Source organism: Neurospora tetraspora (genome assembly GCF_033439725.1).
Source record: "Neurospora tetraspora strain CBS 560.94 chromosome Unknown B0H65scaffold_9, whole genome shotgun sequence".
Taxonomy (NCBI): Eukaryota; Fungi; Ascomycota; class Sordariomycetes; order Sordariales; family Sordariaceae; genus Neurospora; species Neurospora tetraspora.
In genome coordinates this window covers 429,461-447,466 of record NW_026944391.1, presented here as the reverse complement: position 1 = coordinate 447,466, position 18,006 = coordinate 429,461, and the positions used below count along the sequence as shown (strand labels likewise).

Below are 18,006 nucleotides of genomic sequence, written 5' to 3'. Positions count from 1 at the left end.
GATTTGGGACAACGCTGGCTGGCTGGATTGATGCTGCTGATGCCCAGCTCCAGCTGTGCCCAGATGACGCTGAGGTCTGGAGTGCTTGAGTGCTCGCAGAGTCGGGTGAGTGCTGAGGCCCGCGGGCAGAATGAGGTAAATTAGTGCGGAAAATCCATCGGCCGGGGCCGAGGGGAAGTGCAAGCTCGAAAGGCTGCACGGTGATTGGCCCAGCCAATCAGATGGCCAGTGTTCCTAAGATTCCCGAAATTCAAGAAACCTACGGTCCTACCTACGACGCTACGTGAAGGGAATCGACCGACCTTGCACCTGGACGGACCTGCTCGACCTCCCGCCCGCCAGACCTGATACTGTCACCGACTTCGCCAACCCAATTGGCCTTGTCCCCCGAACCCGCGATACTTTCCTAAAGCTTCGCTCAGCTTGCCCACCATGCTGGCGAGGACCTGCCTGCGCTCGACGCGCACCTTTGCCAGCGCGAAAAATGGCGCCTTCAAATTTGCCAAGGTTCGTCTCGATTGCTTCGACAACTCTCTCGTCCTCGTCCAAATGCCCCTCCAACGCCCAGTTCTCGGCCGCATCGCCACTCGACCGGCCGGGCCTGGGCCGGCTTGAGCTACCGTCCACCTACTGCGAGCTCCCGGCCCGGGGCCTAGTCGCGCGACCGTCCCCGCCCCGGCCGAGCCATCCTGTCTTGTCTCCTTCATGAACACTCTCGCGCTCCTCGAGGAAAGCTAACGGACGTGCCCGGCAGCGTTCGGCTTCCACCCAGAGCTCCGGCGCCGCTGCCGAGTCTCCCCTCCGCCTGAACATCGCTGCCGCCGCTGCCACCGCCGTCGCCGTCGGCTCGATCGCCTGGTACCAGCATCTCTATGGATCCGCTTCCGCCATGACTCCGGCTGAGGAAGGGTGAGTCCCCTACGATCGATCCGACCACCCGCCCCGCTCTAGCCGTTGGACCGAGGTCTGCCTCATGGCTTCTGAGGCATATACGACCGAGCTCGACTGTTAGCTTGAATTTGGGCATGGAGTGACACGAGGCTTACCGTTGACGCAGTCTCCATGCTACCCACTACCCCTGGGTCCACCAGCAGTGGTTCAAGACCTTCGATCACCAGGCGTAAGCAACCACCCCCACCGAGCCTATCCGAGGCCGCGCCTCCCCTTCAAAATGACCATCTAGCTCACGACCTTGTTTTTGCCCGACCGCAGTCTCCGCAGAGGTTTCCAGGTGTACCGTGAGGTCTGCGCCTCGTGCCACTCTCTCAGCAGAGTCCCCTACCGCGCTCTTGTCGGCACCATCTTGACCGTCGATGAGGCCAAGGCTCTCGCCGAGGAGAACGAGTACGACACCGAGCCCAACGACCAGGGCGAGATCGAGAAGCGCCCCGGCAAGCTTTCCGACTACCTCCCCGATCCCTACAAGAACGATGAGGCCGCCCGTTTCGCCAACAACGGTGCCCTTCCTCCCGATCTCAGCTTGATTGTCAAGGCCCGCCACGGTGGCTGCGACTACATCTTCTCCCTCCTTACCGGCTACCCCGATGAGCCTCCCGCTGGTGCTCAAGTTGGCGCCGGCCTCAACTTCAACCCCTACTTCCCCGGTACCGGTATCGCCATGGCCCGTGTCCTCTACGACGGCCTTGTCGACTACGAGGATGAGACCCCCGCCTCCACCTCCCAGATGGCCAAGGATGTTGTTGAGTTCCTCAACTGGGCTGCTGAGCCCGAGATGGACGACCGCAAGCGCATGGGTATGAAGGTTCTGGTTGTCACCTCTGTGCTCACTGCCTTGAGCGTCTATGTTAAGCGTTACAAGTGGGCTTGGCTCAAGTCGAGGAAGATCGTCTACGATCCCCCCAAGGAGTCCGCTACCCGCCACTAATTTAGCATTGCCACAACAAAGGGCAAAGTCATGACATTCACACAATAACCGTTGTGAGACGTTCGTGCTTTTCCCCCTCTTTTTTTGTGTATGTATCATATACTATTGCTGCCGAAATTTTGCTTCCCCGTGTTCCTCTTGCGCGTCGGTCAGAAAGAGCAAACAAAACAAGGAATGGGCAGGGGCGCTATCGGTAGCCATGGGCAATGCGGGGACGTGCGGCGTGGGTTGAACATGAAGATGGTCGTAGAGTGTATAAATCAAATTTTCTGGTCTCAAATACAACCTAGACGTTATTTCCTATGTCAAACAATGTATAATGGTATGAGTATGACGGTAAAGCCGAGCTTGCGTGTGAGTGGATTAGGATACGGGAAGTACGGCATCGGCATTCTTAACAGGTGCCAAGCGTCCAAACATTCTTTGTCGGCTACATCATAATGTACGCCTTGAGTAGGAGAGGGTAAAGACGGTATGCGCTTGAAGATTCTCCCCTTTTCATTTATCGATGTTGAAGTATTTCTCTCGCCGAATCACGGCAATAATCAGTACGAAGTAGCACAGAGGATGCCCCTGGCTTGGCATTTTGATTTGCCGTCTCTTCTCCCCCCTTGCCATTCACTCACCTCACAAACAACCTCCTCACCTTGGCTCCGAACTCACCGTAGGCATTTCTTCAAGCTCAACTCAACTTCAACGGTGCTTGAAACCACACATGGACCACCAATTATACCCCCAATCACAAACAATCAGCAACAAAATGCCATCATCATCATCAAAACAATCCCAATCCCAATCACAGCAGGCCCCTCGCCCCCCACCAGACACCAACGCCATACCTCCAGCCCTCGCCCACGACATCCTCAATGGCCTCGACATCAACTCCTCCTCCCAAGACCGAGACTTCCTCGCCTCGTTGCTCACCTCGGGCCTCGCCCCGCCAGTTGAAGTCCGCAAACTCCGGGAGCTGAGTCTCATGCGTGGAATGGAGGAATGGGAGATGATGATGGCTTGTGCCAATTCCTTGAGGGAACAAGCTGCTTATCGGGCTTTGAGGTTGAAGCGAGAGCGAGAGCGTGGAGAGCAGAATCAGGGTCGAGGTCGGAAATCATCATCACGGCTGGAAAGTGTGGTGAGGCAAAATGTGAGGGATGATGAGCTGTGCTTGTTGCCGTTTTTGGATATGGTTATGAAGAGGAGGGGGGTGGGAGGGTGGTTGCTTGATGATGGGGACACTTGTGCTGTTGTGGCTGGGAGTGTTCTGGGGAAGAGGAGGAAAATTGGTGGTGGGAAAGAAGAAGAGATGTCATCGGCGAAAGCTGGGAGAGGTTTCGGAAGTAAGAGAGTAAGGAAGAAGGCGACAGTGGGGAAGAATGTCTCGCAATTTTGGGCAGAGGATGATACTGCGAAGACAAGCAGACGAGGGACGAGGGTTCGACGGGAGACTAGTGTCTCTGGGTATGCTGGAAAAGCAGTAAAGCGTGACGAGCCGAATCGGGAGGAGGTGAACATGGCATCGCCGACTCAGTTGGTGACTGTTGTCCACCGCCCAGCTGAGGCTATTCAAGGCGACGGAGAATCAGAAGGCAAGAATTCCAGTTTAATCGAAGACGCCGACATCGAACACTCGAAGTTACCAGATGAACCAGGTTACCCCGACACGCAAAGTTCCCAGTGTAGTCCTGCTTCACCCTCGTCTCCTAACGAGATCCTCGACGCCGCCTTTGGCGATGTATCGGCAGCACACATCTTAACTTCCGACGAATCTCTTCCACCAGCTAAGGTGAGGATCACTAGAAAGCGCACCTACAAATCGCCCTTTTTCAGTGAACCACCACCCTCACCGAAACCACCGAGCAAAGGGATACCACACCCGCTATCAAAAACCTCCCCATACAAGACCAGATCCCCAACCAAAAAGTCCCGTCCACCACCCGGCATCTCCCGCCTCCCCATCCCTCCCCTCTCCGCCCCCAGCTTCGGATTAGTCCAAGAAGAACTAGCATCCGACCCCTTCCGTCTACTCATAGCCGTAACCTTCCTCATCAAAGTCCGGGGTACAATAGCAATCCCTCTTTTCCGCCAACTAATGGATCGCTTTCCCACTCCCTCGGCGCTCGCGGATGCGGATCCCGCTGAGATTATCAACCTCATCCGTCCTTTGGGGCTTTCAGTCAATCGTTGCTCTGTCATACAAAAGTATGCAAGGATGTGGATCGAGTGTCCGCCGTGTAAGGAAAAGAGGTACGGGGTGAGGAATTATCCGAGACTGGGGGATGCGAGGGGGGTTAAGGTGGGAGAGGAGTTTGGGGGTGAGCCTGATGATTTTTTCTATAATGGGAACGTGTCACGGGGAGGAGTCGATGATGATGGTGGTGGTTATGATACCAACAACGCCATCAAACTAGCCAAAGAACATGCCATCGGATCGGCCTGGGAAATCGGCCATCTCACCCAGGGTCCGTACGCTCTGGACTCGTGGCGGATCTTTTGTCGGGATAAGTTACTGGGTCGGGCAGAGGACTGGAAGGGGAAGGGTGGTCCTCCGGAGTTTCAACCCGAATGGATGCGGGTTCTGCCACGGGATAAGGAGCTGAGAGCGTGTTTGCGGTGGATGTGGTACGTTTTTTGTTGGCTTTCTTTTGCTTTTCATCTTCTCTTCCAGGTCGTTGATTATTAACGAAATCGCTACAAATAGGATGCGCGAGGGATGGGAGTGGGATCCGATAACTGGTGAGCGAGAGCCTCTGCGTGAGGAGATGCGGAAGGCGGTGGATGAAGGACGGGTTGGCTATGATGAATGTGGTGGTTTGGTGATATTGGATGGAAAGAGGGAAGAGAACGCTGATGTATCTTGAAACACTCCGGTGTCCTGGGTTGGCAAACATCTGTGGAATTGAAGTCCAACTGATGAAATTCTTCTCACTGTTGGGCCGGTTGTACCTTCCCCTGAATTACCTCTTGTCAGACGAGGGCCAGATGATGCGCAAGTTTTTCACTCGGGAAGGCACCTGCCTTGTCAATGTCTGGTGATATTTGAAGCGACCCTCTTCCTCGCCTCTGGTTCAATACAGTACTTATCTATCGTCGAGTTCCTGGCCTACTTCCGGAGAATTTACTTTGATATTCGCAGATTCGTCCCCTCTATTCAACTCCCCACGGTTCCCAGAAACATCCGCGCTCACCATGACAAGCATCACACGCCTCGCCTCATCTGCCCTCCGCGGTATCACCGTCCTCACGTTGCTTACAAGCAGCTTCATGTCTGTCTCTGCGCAACAGCATCCGAATGGAGGATATGCCAAAAACTGCATCTTCACAGGCGCAAGTCTGCGCGACGGTCACTGGCTTGGGTGCAACTGTCTGAACGACGACGTTGCCATTTTCGGGTACAACTACACTTGGTAAGCCGCCTTCGCATATTCCACTTGTTCCATTTAGAGTGGTTATGATTCTAACGTGCTCCATGCTGCGTCGATCATAGGCTGGATCTCAACTTCTGCGTAGGAAACAGAAATGGGACCTTGGAGAGTTATGATACGTAAGGCACCGTGGTCCAAGGATCTACTTGAGCAGTTTCCATCCTACGAGACGATTTTTATACTAACCGTCTTGCTCTTTCTCATTTAGCGGAAACTACACCAAGGCTTGCCGTGACTGCAGAATCTTCAACAACCACCATACCATCTTTCTGAACTGTCTATGCCCGGACATGGCGCATGTACTACACAATAGCACGCTTGACTTGAGTAAGTTCAATGTTCACCTTACGTTCATGTATAATCTAACCATATCACAACAGACACTACCCTGTACAATGTGGATGGGTGCGCGGGTTGTTACAACCACATGGGGAACAAGTCATGGGATGGTCCCCCTCCTTCATCGTCAAACCACACTCTGTTGTTCCTTTGACTACCTGTAGACCTGCAAGAGTCCCATTGGATGCGCGACTCGTACTTTGTAAGACTATCGCTAAATTGATGCTTCTTAAACACATTTTATCGTCATGCAAAGTCTGTCCTTCGCAGGCGCATTCCTCGCAACGCCATCCGTATGATACATATGATTCCATAGTGACTTCCTCTAATCCCATTATTCCACCTGCAGCCCAGCCTCAAACTTTCTAATCCATCATGATTCGTACAGTATTCAAGCGTCTTTCGGGCATGTCTAGACTCTCCAAGCCCACCAAAGAAAGGGCACTGGATCATCTCGAGCTTCTTCGCAAAGCAAAGGCACCCTATGGCTTGACAGACCAGAGTTCTCGAGTCCAGCCATGCTCCCTGATCTTCTTTGTTTCTTTAGAGGTGGCCTTCTTCTCGCTCGCAAAAATAGCGAGTGCCTTGCTGCATGAGGCAAATGCCTCTACGAGCTCCTTCATCCTGCCAGACTTGACGAATTCCTGAGATACGGCTGATGATTTCTCGGCGACAACCGCAGCCAGCTCCATGCACTCGAGCAAGTAGTCGCGCGAAAGAGTGGCACCCGCAAAGTGCAAAGAGCTAACGAGAGCCAGCACCGTCTCTGGGATGTAGGCCTCACGAAGAGCTTGGAAGTCGGGATCGGCTGATGCGAACGCACGTTAGAAAAAAATCCCTACCGAGGATGGGAAAAAACCAGTGTGAACTTACGTCGAATAGTTTCCAGCAACCACCCCTTAAGTACCGGTTGCATGCATGCCTTGGCCGCGCGGACTTCCTTGCTCGTATGCTGCCACATTTCGCGGGAGTTGGTGCTGTCCCTAAGAATATTTTGTTAGTAATGGACGCCAAATCGTTGTCAATGGATATACTTACTCCCTGGCGAGACCTGCCAAAGAGGACAAGGTCTCCATTGAGTCCAGAGCCTTGACAAGACACTCGAGCTCCCACATATTTCGTACTTGGGTGATCACCGCCTCTTTGTCACCACCGTACAGCGCAAGCAACTCTTCTGGAAGCTCACTCGCCGCGAACTCGGCAAACCATCCGATACTGCCATCGTCCTCTTCTCCCCCGACCAGGATTCCGGTCTTCCGCCGGATGATCTCTCGGCCTGGTACCCTCTGAAAAAGGGCACGGGCAGCACGCAAGCGTGCGCGTTCTGGAGAATGTTAGCAACCTGCTGCAATACAATAATGGAAAGTACTCACTTAGGAAATACTTGTAGGCCCTGATGACATATGTGCATGTCTCCACAAACAAATCGTCGGTCAACATGAGCCATTCCAAAGAGCAAATAATATGTCCCTCTTCTCGATCAAATTCTTCTGCCTCGTCGTCACCAAAGAAATCCGGCTTCACTATGCGGCCGTACTTCAGTGTCGCCGGGCCGTCCTCCAGCACCTTGAACTTCCCCTTTGCCTCGCAAGGCTGTAGAAGGTCGTTAACATCGCTGAGGAAAACCTCGGGTTGCCTCTTGACAAACTCCGAGACACTGATGCCTAGTCTGTTCATAATGGAAATCTGCACCCTCCGTGCATCGTTGTCAAGAATATGGATAAGATTTCGGCTAAGCGCCTCGTATACGCGCTGCCCGTGTAGCTTGGAGCAATAAAGAGGTATCATTTCCTCCAGATTGGCGAGGCGAAGGTAGCTGATATAGGCTGCGATAATGTTCTCCATGGCCTCTTGACGGACATCGGAAATAATACGGGTCTCGCTGAGCCTGTTGAGAGTAGAGAAAATGATGAGAACGTGACTGAGCACACGGAGGCTGTTGTGGTCCGACAGGTTGAAGTATTTAGGGTGAGTAAGGTCATCTGGGACTTGCAGGTCAACTGGAGGGATCAAGTTGGACTTTGATCGTTGATTTGCGTGCTTCGCCAGGACGAGTCCCTGATTAGTCAAATAACGGCCGAGTTCATGCGCAACAATGGCACCCTGCAGTGCCTTGGATGGCCTTGTAGCTTCGGTGCTCGTCCTCGAATCCGTCTCGAGCAAGGTAACGAGCCTCTTGCTGACCGAATGCGGATCTCCGTGATGCAAAACAGCGTTGAAAGCAGGGAACTGTTGGGCGACCCTAGCAGCCTCGTCTCCGCCGTGCTTGACCAAATACGAGTCGAACCGCGTTCGAAGTAGAGCGTTGTAGTGAGAAAATAGCAGGTCATCCCACGTTTCGCACACCTTCTCTACACTCGCGATGTCACCGGCCAGCAGGCCATAGACCGCCCGGTCATAATCACTAGTTCCACCATCCCGAGCGGTGGAAAAGCACATCCGCCTCCATAGAACGAGCGAACGCGGGTCAAAGTCCGGCTGGTCCTCGTCTTCCGGGTTCGCAAGCGGTAGGGGCGCAAGAGTCGCAGCTCTCCATAGCTCCGTCCTCACAGCGCACCATTCTCGAATCTCAGCCATTGAGTAGCCACGACGTAGCATCTCAAAGCAGCCCAACCAAATGGCGCGCTCGAAAAAGTCATCCTGGGTTTCCAACTTGCGAGCCTGCCGTGTGATAGCGTCGGGATCGAGCTGGGTGACAAGCGTGTTGGAGCTGAGATGTGATTCGGCAAAGCCAAACGCCCTGGGGTCAAGCGGTCCTTGGTAACCGTTCACGCTCTTCTGCAACTTGATCTTGGTGCGAGTATGAAGCCAGCCATGGGCAACGATGTCACCCCTCTCTGCGCTCTCCTGAAGGTGGCTCACAATGTCGTCTACTGGCGGTCCCTGGCTTGCACTGCTTTGAAGCCACTCTAACACGACCTTTTGTTCCCTTGCCAACGAGTCGGACAGCATGAAATCGTTCCACCATTGGTTTCGTGACTGTATGGATGGTTTTGTGTGTTGCTTCAACTGAGATGTTTCGTCTTGGCCATATTCCAGTGGCAGCATGCGCCGAAGGAGATCCCATGTTTGCGCCTCCTCTTCTGCTTTCCGATATTCTTCGTCGAAGTTTACGGTGAGGTCGTCGGTTTCGTTATCGTCGATGTCCATCTCGTTTTCGCGATGGGTGAGTTTGCGTTGCTGGCGCTCGCGGAGTCGATCCGCCCTTTTCCTCGTGTATTCATGGTAGGAGTCGACGAGCTTGAAGACCTGGGCGCGCTTCTCTTCTGTGGTTCCTCTGAGGTCGGTGAGGTGGCGGTCTAGCTCTCCCGAAAAGAACTCGACTTCATCGCCGGCTCGGATGACGGTTTGCCGGTATGGTGACGGCTGTTGGGCCATGGGAGGGGGTATAAGTCCTGGGTGCGCATGTAGTGTTAGCAGCCAGCTGGTTTTGGGCATTGGAAGCTCCGCGATGATCGAACCTAGATCTGGGCTTTCGCTTTTCGAGGCAAAAGAAAAGCTAGCGTCTGAGGTGACGGAAGGGTCCTGCAGCAACTGCGTATCAGAAGAAATGAACACTGCGGCGTCGGCGTATAGAAGGATGGGATGCTGCTCACAACTGTGGGTGCCATTTTCGCCCTTGGTCGTTTCCGTATACACGAGGTTCAAATGGTGGATTGGCGTGATTCTGTAAGGACTGTTTGGTAGGCGCGTCGCGGGTTCTTGGTGGGGGAGGGCGGATTGCTGCTGCCTTTCAATCGCATTCCATGCCGTACTTTGTCCACCCGTTCGTTGACAGCTCCTTCCCGAAAGAAAGACCGGTTGGGCAAGATGACGTCCCACTTTCGGGGACTTTGATCAATCAATGCTGGGGTTGTTTATACAGGTGCCTGATGGGAGCACGAGGTAGCTTCCGATTTGTGTAGTGAATAGGTCTAGTTCTGTATGCGCCTATGTAAAGAAAGGTAATTCATGCTGTAATAATTCACGTTATGGAAATTCCAAGCACACGTCGAAGCTCCAGCTGCCGCTAGCAACTTGCTTGCCGTCCGCACGACGCGTTCCATTGCGGCTCAAAGGGCCGGACTGGGATCTGCGGCCGGCAGATTGTGGGCCTCTATGCCAAGACCTATCAACTCCACCCAAACTCAGGCCCCTCCACCTGTGCACGAAAATGATACAAAAAGCGACGGACCCAAAAAATTTCTTTGCTCTTTTCTTCTTCTTTTTTTCCTTACAATGTCCACGGCATTCCTATTAGAGTCTCGGAACAAGACCATCATTTCTTGTTCAGGCCCATGAGGTCTCTCGCGTGCTCAAGGATCGCCCAGAGGAATACTGCACTTTCCGTCTAAGTTACCTAACACCTTCACGGGGCGTTTAGGTGGACATATCTGGATAAGTGATACATTTCGATTCCTCATGTTTCCTTCATGTAGTCTTCTTTCTCTGTTCCATCTTGAGCCTCAAAAGGTTGGCCTTGGGGCAGCTAACTGTTGATGCACTGTCGCCATTCTTTTCGTAAAACGCGTTGCAACACTCGTAGAGTGCGTCCACCAGTTTCTGGCATTTGCTCTCGTCGAATCCGTTTCTGGTGAGGCAATCTGCGGCGTGATGTGAGGTCAGCAAACTGCGAGTCCTGAACGAGGCAGGAGTCAAGCCGGTTATGCTCACTTTGTATCGCGCACTGCAGGCACATAAGAGTCGCATGTCAGCACAACCACACTTTTCTCAGAGCAGGGGAAACGTGGAACAGACCGCACGAGGATGGCATGGCGGATTGGTTGCGAGGTCGTCTTGCAATGTCTAATAAAGCAACATGAACGGTCAGCAGTCTTGAAAGGAGATGGGAGATGGGGAGAGCAAAGCTGGCACTGCGCTTAAACCCACCATGGTGTTGAATTCGGGACAGCAGAGAAGTCCGTCTGGTTGGAATCTAGATGGTGAAGGAGTGAAACTAGGTAGATGCCTTTCCTAAACCTGTGCCCAGGTCGTTCATAAGAACAAAGATTCGAGTGGACTGGACGATTGAGGATCTCCCCCAAGCTTGGAATCCCCACAACAATCCCGGTGCTTCGGTACCCCATTCTTGAGTCCAGCTGCCGGGCGTATCAGTGAAGGAAACGGAGGGATGATGTCAGGAACTCTCTGGATCGAAAACATTCAGTCAACACCAATGCGCCGGCCTGTCTGTAACATCTTTCAACCAGCCGCACTACAAACGATGGAATAGACAGCAAACGACGGACTAGGACTACAGGGAACTGTTCTTTATAAGGTTTGCGCGAGGCAAGGTGGTCTGCAAAAAGGATGAAAGATATTCGAATCGTTGACCTAGAAGGTAGTGCCAAGTGATGGACAGTGAAGTACTTAGTGTAGTTTGCAATTTGGTGTATGAATACCTTCACGGATTGGTCTTTTTCGGCCTTTTCGTCTCATAGTGACCTTAAGAATCAGGCACAGGTTTTAACTGATATGGCACATTTCAGCAGAACCTCAAACCGTTCAGGTTTACCACAAAAGTTTAGCAGGTCGACAGGGCGCACCAAAGGCTTCGTACAAAATATTGGTGTTTCAAGGCTGGCCCCACCTGAACTTTGTGTCTGCTGCACCCCTACAAACCGCGCCCCTCCAGCCGTCGTCCACTGCAGTCAGTCGCCTTCCTGTCAACCACGCTTCAAAATCACGACTTTTGACCCGGTGCACCTCGCCTTCCACTTCTTTAATTCTCCCGGACTTACTTGACTCGACGCTTCCCAAGACTGCAAGACTGCAACACCATTCATTAATACGTCTACCCAGTAAGACAACCCGTTTTCCCTCTGGGCTGTCGCTGCCCCTCCACCGATTCCTGCTCCATCTCGTCGTGTTTCTGTTGCCCACGACAACACAGGCAGGACGAGGCTCTCCGGCGCGTCTTCACCTGCGCAATCTCTTGCTTCCATCGCCGCCTGGAAATCTAGTATTTCCGAACATTTCAATTGTTCAAGCTCGGTCCGTCCAGTTTTCACTGACGAAACTTCTTTGCGACTAGACTTCTACCCAAGATCTCCAACTCCAAGTCATCAACATGGCGGACAACGCTGAGAACGGAAGTGGAAACGCTGGCTCCGATGGCGCCGCCCCCGCCGTCGAGCACCTTAACATCAAGGTCACGGATAACAACAACGAGGTCTTTTTCAAGATCAAGCGCAGCACCAAGCTCGAGAAGCTCATGACGGCGTTCTGCGAGCGCCAGGGCAAGACGTTGGCTTCGGTCAGATTCCTCTTCGAGGGTCAGCGCGTGCAGCCCACGGACACCCCAGACACTGTGAGTAAAATCTGACATGCACCTGTCATGCGTATGTGGTGATGTTATTACCAGCCCGGGAACACTATGGCAGACGAAGCATCCAACTACGCCGGAAATCCGTTTGCTGACCATGTCTTTGCCCCAATAACTATAGCTCGAGATGCAGGACGGTGACTGCCTGGAAGTCCACCAAGAGCAGGTCGGCGGCTGCTAGACAAGATACGATCCATACCACAAGGAGAAAGGAAAAAACATGAGAAAATCATAACCGACCACATCCACGGTAGCGGGCGCAACGACAACCAGTGACTTGGTCTCCTCCAGCAGGTGGCTCGGGTGATATCCGATTCCATGACAGGACAGGACAGGAACTGGGAGTTTCGGAATTGTGACATTTGGATTGGACACGGGCTTATGGAGCATATCACGACTTTTCGCCAGCATCACTGGCCGCACGCTACGCACTTCTCTGCTATTTCGTTGCGATCCGCATTAGGTGATGCCTAGGAGAACCGGAGTTCAGAGGGTGCTATTATTGGGGTCATGGGGCGGAGGGCACTGAATTGAGGGACATCTGATTCTGGGTTTACCGGATTTTGACAGGACGCCAGCTGGCTTGCCCGGCATATTATTTCTGTTTTTAGGCGGCGTGAACACGGCATCTTTCAAGAACTGTCATTGGCATTCTACAGTACCTCTTTCTTTCTCCCTCGATTGCCACTCCCAGATGTTGTGGCAACATTGCAAAACCTCGTTATGGTGGCATGCCACATACTCGAGCGCTGTGGGATATCGACAATACAGAAATCCGTGACCTCACCTATTACCTCTGCTCCCTCTCGGCCAGCGAACCCTTTGCATTGACATTCTGTCCGCAGACAAAGTCTCTACTCTTTGTTACCATCTCCTCCAACTCGTCCGACTCCGATCGTCATTCTCGAGTGCTGTTGGATATCGTCGACGTCCTATCTATCGTTTCAAGGCTCATCCAACCATGACCGTCCCTGATGCCCATAAGGTAGGCTACTCTGACAAGTTCATGATTGCAGATACCGAAGAAACCCGCGAAATCCCCAAACATGGAGGAGCTGCAGAACTATTCCTTTTAAAACATAGTGCTGGCTGTCAAGTCCGAGCCTGTATATCGAAACGCAAGCAAGTTACGGTGGTGGGCAAAGTTGTAGAGCTTTCACTAACAGGGCGGGCATATGTGTAGACATAGGCTGGTTGTGCTGCTTACCCGACTGTCGGGCGCTCTAAAAGGAAGTTCATGTCTGTGAGGTTCGTGAGTTTCTTCGGTAATTACACTGTGATAATCGACTTTCGCGGTTTGATGTTGTATTATTGTGATATTATTAGTTATTTTGATACTCGTACATATACCTCCCTAAACATTTATAACTAAAAGGAAATGCAGAGCAACACCCAGGTTCCAATGCTATGCTGATGTCAAAAAAAGACGTAGGAAGAAACACCCTTGCAATGCTAATAAGACCTTCCAACCCCTATATCCCTATCCTCCGTCCTGCGCTGTGCTCTTCTTTGTGTGTCCGTCCCCTGGAAAAGTGAAAGAAACCCATTACTTCCTTATGCCTATGCCTTCAACTCCCTCTCCATGCACCCAGTACAAAGCACAACCATCTCACCCGGCACCGTGCCGGCCCTCCCTTCCCTGGGAAAGATCTGCCCATCATCGAACCCGCCGCCGCAGTCGGCACAGCGGAAACACTCATCGTGCCACTCGCCGCCGAGCGCCCTGATGTACTGTCCGATGACCGCCTTCCTGCACTTGCGGCACTTGGGCGCCCTGCGCTCGGTGCGCTTCGTCTGGCACGACACGCACCACGCATAGCCGTCCTTTTCGATATGCGTCATGCCGCGCTCAAACGGGTCGCCGCACTCGGCGCAGAAGAAGTGGCCAAAGTGCCAGTGGTGGCCCAGCGCCACCACGTGCTCGCCCATGATGGGAGTCGTGCAGTGCTTGCACCGCGGCGCGAACAGCTCGTGCCAGTCCAGGTGGCAGTAGAACCGGAGGCGCGCGTCCCCGTCCTCGGCCATGGTCTGGCCCGGTGTTTCGGGGAGGTGCTCGCCCGCGGCCCGTCGGGCGATGCGCTCGAGACGCGCCGCCCGGTGCTCAACCGGCTCCGGAGAGATCTCGAGCGCCTCGAGCGACGTGCCGCATGTGTAGCATGCGAAGCACTGCGGGTGGAAGCGCTCCGTCATCCCCGCCAGCGAGACGAAGCGGCCTTCGATGAAGTCGCCGCACTCGTGGCAGCGAGCCGTGGCGCGGCTGCCTGCTGGCTTGGGAGCCGGTGACCAGTGGCTGCGCGGTCGAGCTGGCATATGTCGACCTCCGGCTCCCGGGGTGGGTCGTCGAGAGCTGCTGCTGTTGGTGGTGCTGGGTTTGTCGTCTGGCGTGACAATTACAGGAATGCTAGGTCCATCATCGTCAGATCCGCCTGGGAGGACAATCTGAGGGATGTTAGATCGTGATGATGAAGCTGGTTCCGAGACAGCGATGGAGGGAACAGATATTGAGGGGATAGAAGATGAAGATGACGGTGCATTTATTTGAATACTGGGTGGGGCTGGGACTGGGAGTGGGCGTCTTGTTGGTGACGAGGACGACGGTGGGGTTGAAAAACCATTCGAAACAGAGATAACAGGGACGGTCGGCGTCGAGCCCGGCTGCTGTCGTGGTTGTTGTTGTGGTCGCTGGGGTTGCTGCGGGAGTGCTCGCTGCTGCTGTTGCTGTTGTTGGTGTTGGTGTTGGTGTTGGTGTTGCGGTTGCGGTTGCTGCGGCTCTTCTTGGGGTTGCTGCGACTGCTGGCTGCGGAAACGTCCAGAGACGAGCGGCGTCGAGCGGTCGTCACTCTTGCCGAATCTCGACGGTCCTTCTGGCGTATCATCAGCAGCCTCATCAGGAGCTTTCCATTGTCTGTCAAAGCTTACGATGGGTCGACCGGGATTGTCACTGACGGCAGACGGCGTGGGTAGCTTGACGCTGCGGTCTTTCAGCTTCATGCTTGTGGCTTGCCGTATCTCATCGCTGCGAATCTCCATGCCGTGCTTTCGAGGAACCTCTTCTTGCACCGGCTTCTTTCTCTCCCAGGGCAGAGCGGGGCGTACGTTGGTAGTGTACTGAGGGTTGCGAGATTGGGTGACGGGGTTGCGGTGAATCTCGTACTTTTCGTACCTAGATCCGTCTTTGGGAGGGGACGATGCAACGCCATCCGCTGCCGGGGACGTTTCAGGGGCGAACTGTACGCGATGATTCAGGGGGTTCTTGGGCTTCGCTCCCAGCTGCTCAGGAGTTCTGATTTGTGCAAAGTTATCCAGGCTAGAAGAAGATGACCGCGCTTCTGATTCCTCCGAAATCTTTTCACCTGGGAACGGCTTCTGGGGCTCACCAAATATGTCCTTCTTCGAACCACTCCGTAGGTAACCACTATTACCTGAAAAGGTGCTGTACGACTTAGAGTTACCCGATTCCGGGGAGCCGTCTCGCATACGCTCTCGGCTCGCCCTAGGAGTCTCGGGCAGCCTAGAAAGCAGCGGGCGAGCTGAAGCCGGCGATACTGGGCTTCGACTTGACCCTTGTCCTTCCTCCCCATCCGTAGAACTTCCCGACATTGAGTACGTGCTAGTATCTCTGGCTAGACCAGTGGGGGCCACATCACTGCCGTATTTGACGCTGGCTGTGCGAGCATGGGCGTAGCTTTTTTCGCGCAAGTGAGGCGTATACCGATATGGAGTGCCTGGCTCGGGCGGCCTTTCTTTCCCGGGGTTTTCGTGTTGCCATACCAACTCAGCTGCCTCGGCCAGCGCGGCTTCGTAGAGACGCCTTTCCTCCTCGGTTTGCTCTGGAGCCTCATCGTTCCCAGAGCCGGCGCCGACATCGGGCCTGACTAGTGGACCACCGCTGGCGCTCTTGCTGTGTCCTTTTAGGTCCATGTCCTCCATAGCCTTGCGCAAAGAAACGGCTTCCTCCTTTTCCATCCACCTCTGGCCACGTTCGATATAAGTAGCGGAAGGCACCACCTCTGACGGCTTCAAGGGCCGGGCTGGACGGTCTGGGTAGTAATCCCTACCTCGGGTCACGTTCGAGTACTTGGAGCCGACGCTGGCGGTCATGGAGTTGCGGCCAGGGGACAGCTCGGTAGGTTCTGAAGTGTCATTTTGGACGGGAGAGGAGGCGGTCTCGGGTTGGCGAGGGGCTTGTGTGAAAGATGGTCGGCTGCTAGGCGAGGGACTGGCAGCAGCAGTAGAGGCAGTATCGCGCTTCGAAGCGGGCAGTGGACGTGCACCACCAGGCCTGTTGAGTCGACTGGCGCGTAGATCTTTGAGATATGCGGCTGGATGGTGAGTGTTTGTGTTAGTGCGAGACAGGCCATCAAACACGTCCACACCCCCACCGCTATAGCACCTAGGAGATAAAGAACGGCGTACCAAACTGCTCGCTGCTCATGTAAGAAGGCGATGGCGGAGTGGCCTTTTTGGGCGAGGCACGCTCGTTCGAGTTACTCCGGGCAAACATGGCGGGCGAGAGGTGACCCCCTTCACGGAGGTGTTTTGCTGCCCTATCTCTTCTTATTTATTGAAATGGCGGGATGTCGATCGTCAATGATGGCCAGGAGTGGGGAAGTCGAGACGGTGAAGGAAAGGGTTGGTGGTCGAAGGCTGTCAGAAGCGGAGTGAGCCTTGGGAGGCAAGGTGGAGCGCCGGACAAGCCCGTCGTTTAAAAAGGAGTCAAGGACTCTAGGCGGAATTGGTCTCTGCTGCTATAGGTGTATGGACAAGTACCGAAATCACTTTTAAAATAATCGGTTGTGATGCTTGTTGTTGTTGTTGTTTTTCGTTTTGTGTACCTACCCACGTGCCCCGTCGCGATGCAAAGAAACAAATGGAAGGCAGACGGGCATGAATGTCTATTGTTGACAATGAAGGAAAGGCACAGAATGCAAGAAGTAGAACAACAAAAGGAATACTCTGGGTCAGTCTAATTAGGAGGGTATAAGGAAGGTCAGTCACAGGGAGGAGGAGGACCGTGAATAGGTACAAGTAATGAGCTGAATGAGAGAGTTGGTCACGGTCAAACGGTATCCGTTCCAAGCGATTCGATGACGGCTTGATCGAGAATTGACAAAACAAGACGGAAGGGGGGTCTCCCCAGCGACGGGCCCGGACCGCGTAGCTGGAAAACAAATGAAGTGCCTGCAGCTGTGCAGCTGTTGCTGACACGTACTGTGCTCATACTGGATGTAGTACCCCGTTACCCCGTACCCAAGGTGGTATCTGGAGAAGAGTGAGGGTGCCTGGGCGCGGTGTGAATCTGATGTGAATCCGGAGCTTCCAATAAGCTGAAGTGTCGCAAGGACGTTGCATTCCGCTTTCACCGCAGCTTCACTCGAATTCACAGGTTTAGGTACTTTCATTCATGTGAAGACCCAGCGGTGTTCCAAGGGGCGATACGGTGATCAAACATATGAGGAACGCGATGATACGCCGTATTGTATAACGTAGGTACATATTAGGGTGTAAGACGGTAACGACGACCTTGATGGTCAATGCGAAAAGTTTCCAGTCTCGAATTGGAAGGAGCTTGCTTGACCCAATGAGGCTTCCGAGGCCTAGGCCTAGGTGACACTCGGCGAGATGGGAAGGGGTGAGTGGTGACCCCCCCCAAAATCCTTGACAGAGCGAGCCCCATGTATTTCAAGATACCTACCAACAACCCAAGACATCCCTTGATCTCATCACCCATGGTTCATCTCATGCATGATCTCCAGGTTCAAAGTTCTCAGTTACCAAATTTGTCTTTCAATCGTTTCCACCTCCATACACTAAGTACCGCATCCCATTCACAACTCCAGCGCCCACTCATCGCGATGCACGATAATACCCAATCCCGCCCTCAAGCAGCATTCTGCTGTATATTGTGCATTCCAACGAGAGCCGCATACTGCAAGCCCCGCCTTCTGGAAGGAAAAAAATGGCCGATCCTTGGTGGATAGGTACTAATAGGGCTCTCGTCATCAACACAGCAGTTGACTAGCTCTCTGTTTGCCCCCTTCCGCCCCTACACTAGC

At 53.7% G+C, this 18,006-nt stretch overlaps 7 protein-coding genes across 7 annotated transcripts; 4 read left to right on the top strand and 3 right to left on the bottom strand.

Annotated features, from left to right (window-relative positions):
• Positions 1-432: 432 nt before the first annotated feature.
• Positions 433-1,885, top strand: B0H65DRAFT_436381 (cytochrome c1, mitochondrial precursor; the record flags this gene model as incomplete). The annotated part of the gene is made up of 4 exons (XM_062825242.1): positions 433-507; positions 755-909; positions 1,058-1,120; positions 1,213-1,885. The coding sequence occupies 4 exons, from the start codon at positions 433-435 to the stop codon at positions 1,883-1,885; spliced, it is 966 nt and encodes a 321-aa protein (XP_062676953.1).
• A 1,201-nt stretch (positions 1,886-3,086) lies between these two features.
• B0H65DRAFT_479876 (DNA glycosylase) lies at positions 3,087-4,872 on the top strand. Its single transcript, XM_062827550.1, has 2 exons — positions 3,087-4,504; positions 4,584-4,872. The coding sequence occupies exons 1-2, from the start codon at positions 3,189-3,191 to the stop codon at positions 4,741-4,743; spliced, it is 1,476 nt and encodes a 491-aa protein (XP_062676952.1). The 5' UTR covers positions 3,087-3,188; the 3' UTR covers positions 4,744-4,872.
• On the top strand, positions 4,842-5,911 carry B0H65DRAFT_332433 (uncharacterized protein). The gene is made up of 4 exons (XM_062823523.1): positions 4,842-5,289; positions 5,370-5,426; positions 5,516-5,634; positions 5,688-5,911. Exons 1-4 carry the CDS (start codon positions 5,072-5,074, stop codon positions 5,798-5,800), a joined length of 507 nt encoding a protein of 168 aa, XP_062676951.1. The 5' UTR covers positions 4,842-5,071; the 3' UTR covers positions 5,801-5,911.
• A 42-nt stretch (positions 5,912-5,953) lies between these two features.
• Positions 5,954-9,619, bottom strand: B0H65DRAFT_479872 (nuclear pore protein 84/107). The gene is made up of 5 exons (XM_062827549.1): positions 9,243-9,619; positions 7,020-9,171; positions 6,685-6,970; positions 6,520-6,629; positions 5,954-6,454 (listed from the first exon to the last, which is right to left on the bottom strand). The coding sequence occupies exons 1-5, from the start codon at positions 9,255-9,257 to the stop codon at positions 6,129-6,131; spliced, it is 2,889 nt and encodes a 962-aa protein (XP_062676950.1). The 5' UTR covers positions 9,258-9,619; the 3' UTR covers positions 5,954-6,128.
• A 352-nt stretch (positions 9,620-9,971) lies between these two features.
• On the bottom strand, positions 9,972-10,768 carry B0H65DRAFT_332379 (DUF1903-domain-containing protein). Its single transcript, XM_062823522.1, has 4 exons — positions 10,516-10,768; positions 10,384-10,431; positions 10,300-10,312; positions 9,972-10,229 (listed from the first exon to the last, which is right to left on the bottom strand). The coding sequence occupies exons 1-4, from the start codon at positions 10,516-10,518 to the stop codon at positions 10,057-10,059; spliced, it is 237 nt and encodes a 78-aa protein (XP_062676949.1). The 5' UTR covers positions 10,519-10,768; the 3' UTR covers positions 9,972-10,056.
• A 765-nt stretch (positions 10,769-11,533) lies between these two features.
• Positions 11,534-12,406, top strand: B0H65DRAFT_332363 (ubiquitin-related domain-containing protein). The gene is made up of 2 exons (XM_062823521.1): positions 11,534-11,935; positions 12,072-12,406. Exons 1-2 carry the CDS (start codon positions 11,696-11,698, stop codon positions 12,129-12,131), a joined length of 300 nt encoding a protein of 99 aa, XP_062676948.1. The 5' UTR covers positions 11,534-11,695; the 3' UTR covers positions 12,132-12,406.
• Positions 12,407-13,241: 835 nt separating this feature from the next.
• B0H65DRAFT_332306 (uncharacterized protein) lies at positions 13,242-16,601 on the bottom strand. The gene is made up of 2 exons (XM_062823520.1): positions 16,367-16,601; positions 13,242-16,272 (listed from the first exon to the last, which is right to left on the bottom strand). Exons 1-2 carry the CDS (start codon positions 16,452-16,454, stop codon positions 13,511-13,513), a joined length of 2,850 nt encoding a protein of 949 aa, XP_062676947.1. The 5' UTR covers positions 16,455-16,601; the 3' UTR covers positions 13,242-13,510.
• Positions 16,602-18,006: the final 1,405 nt, after the last annotated feature.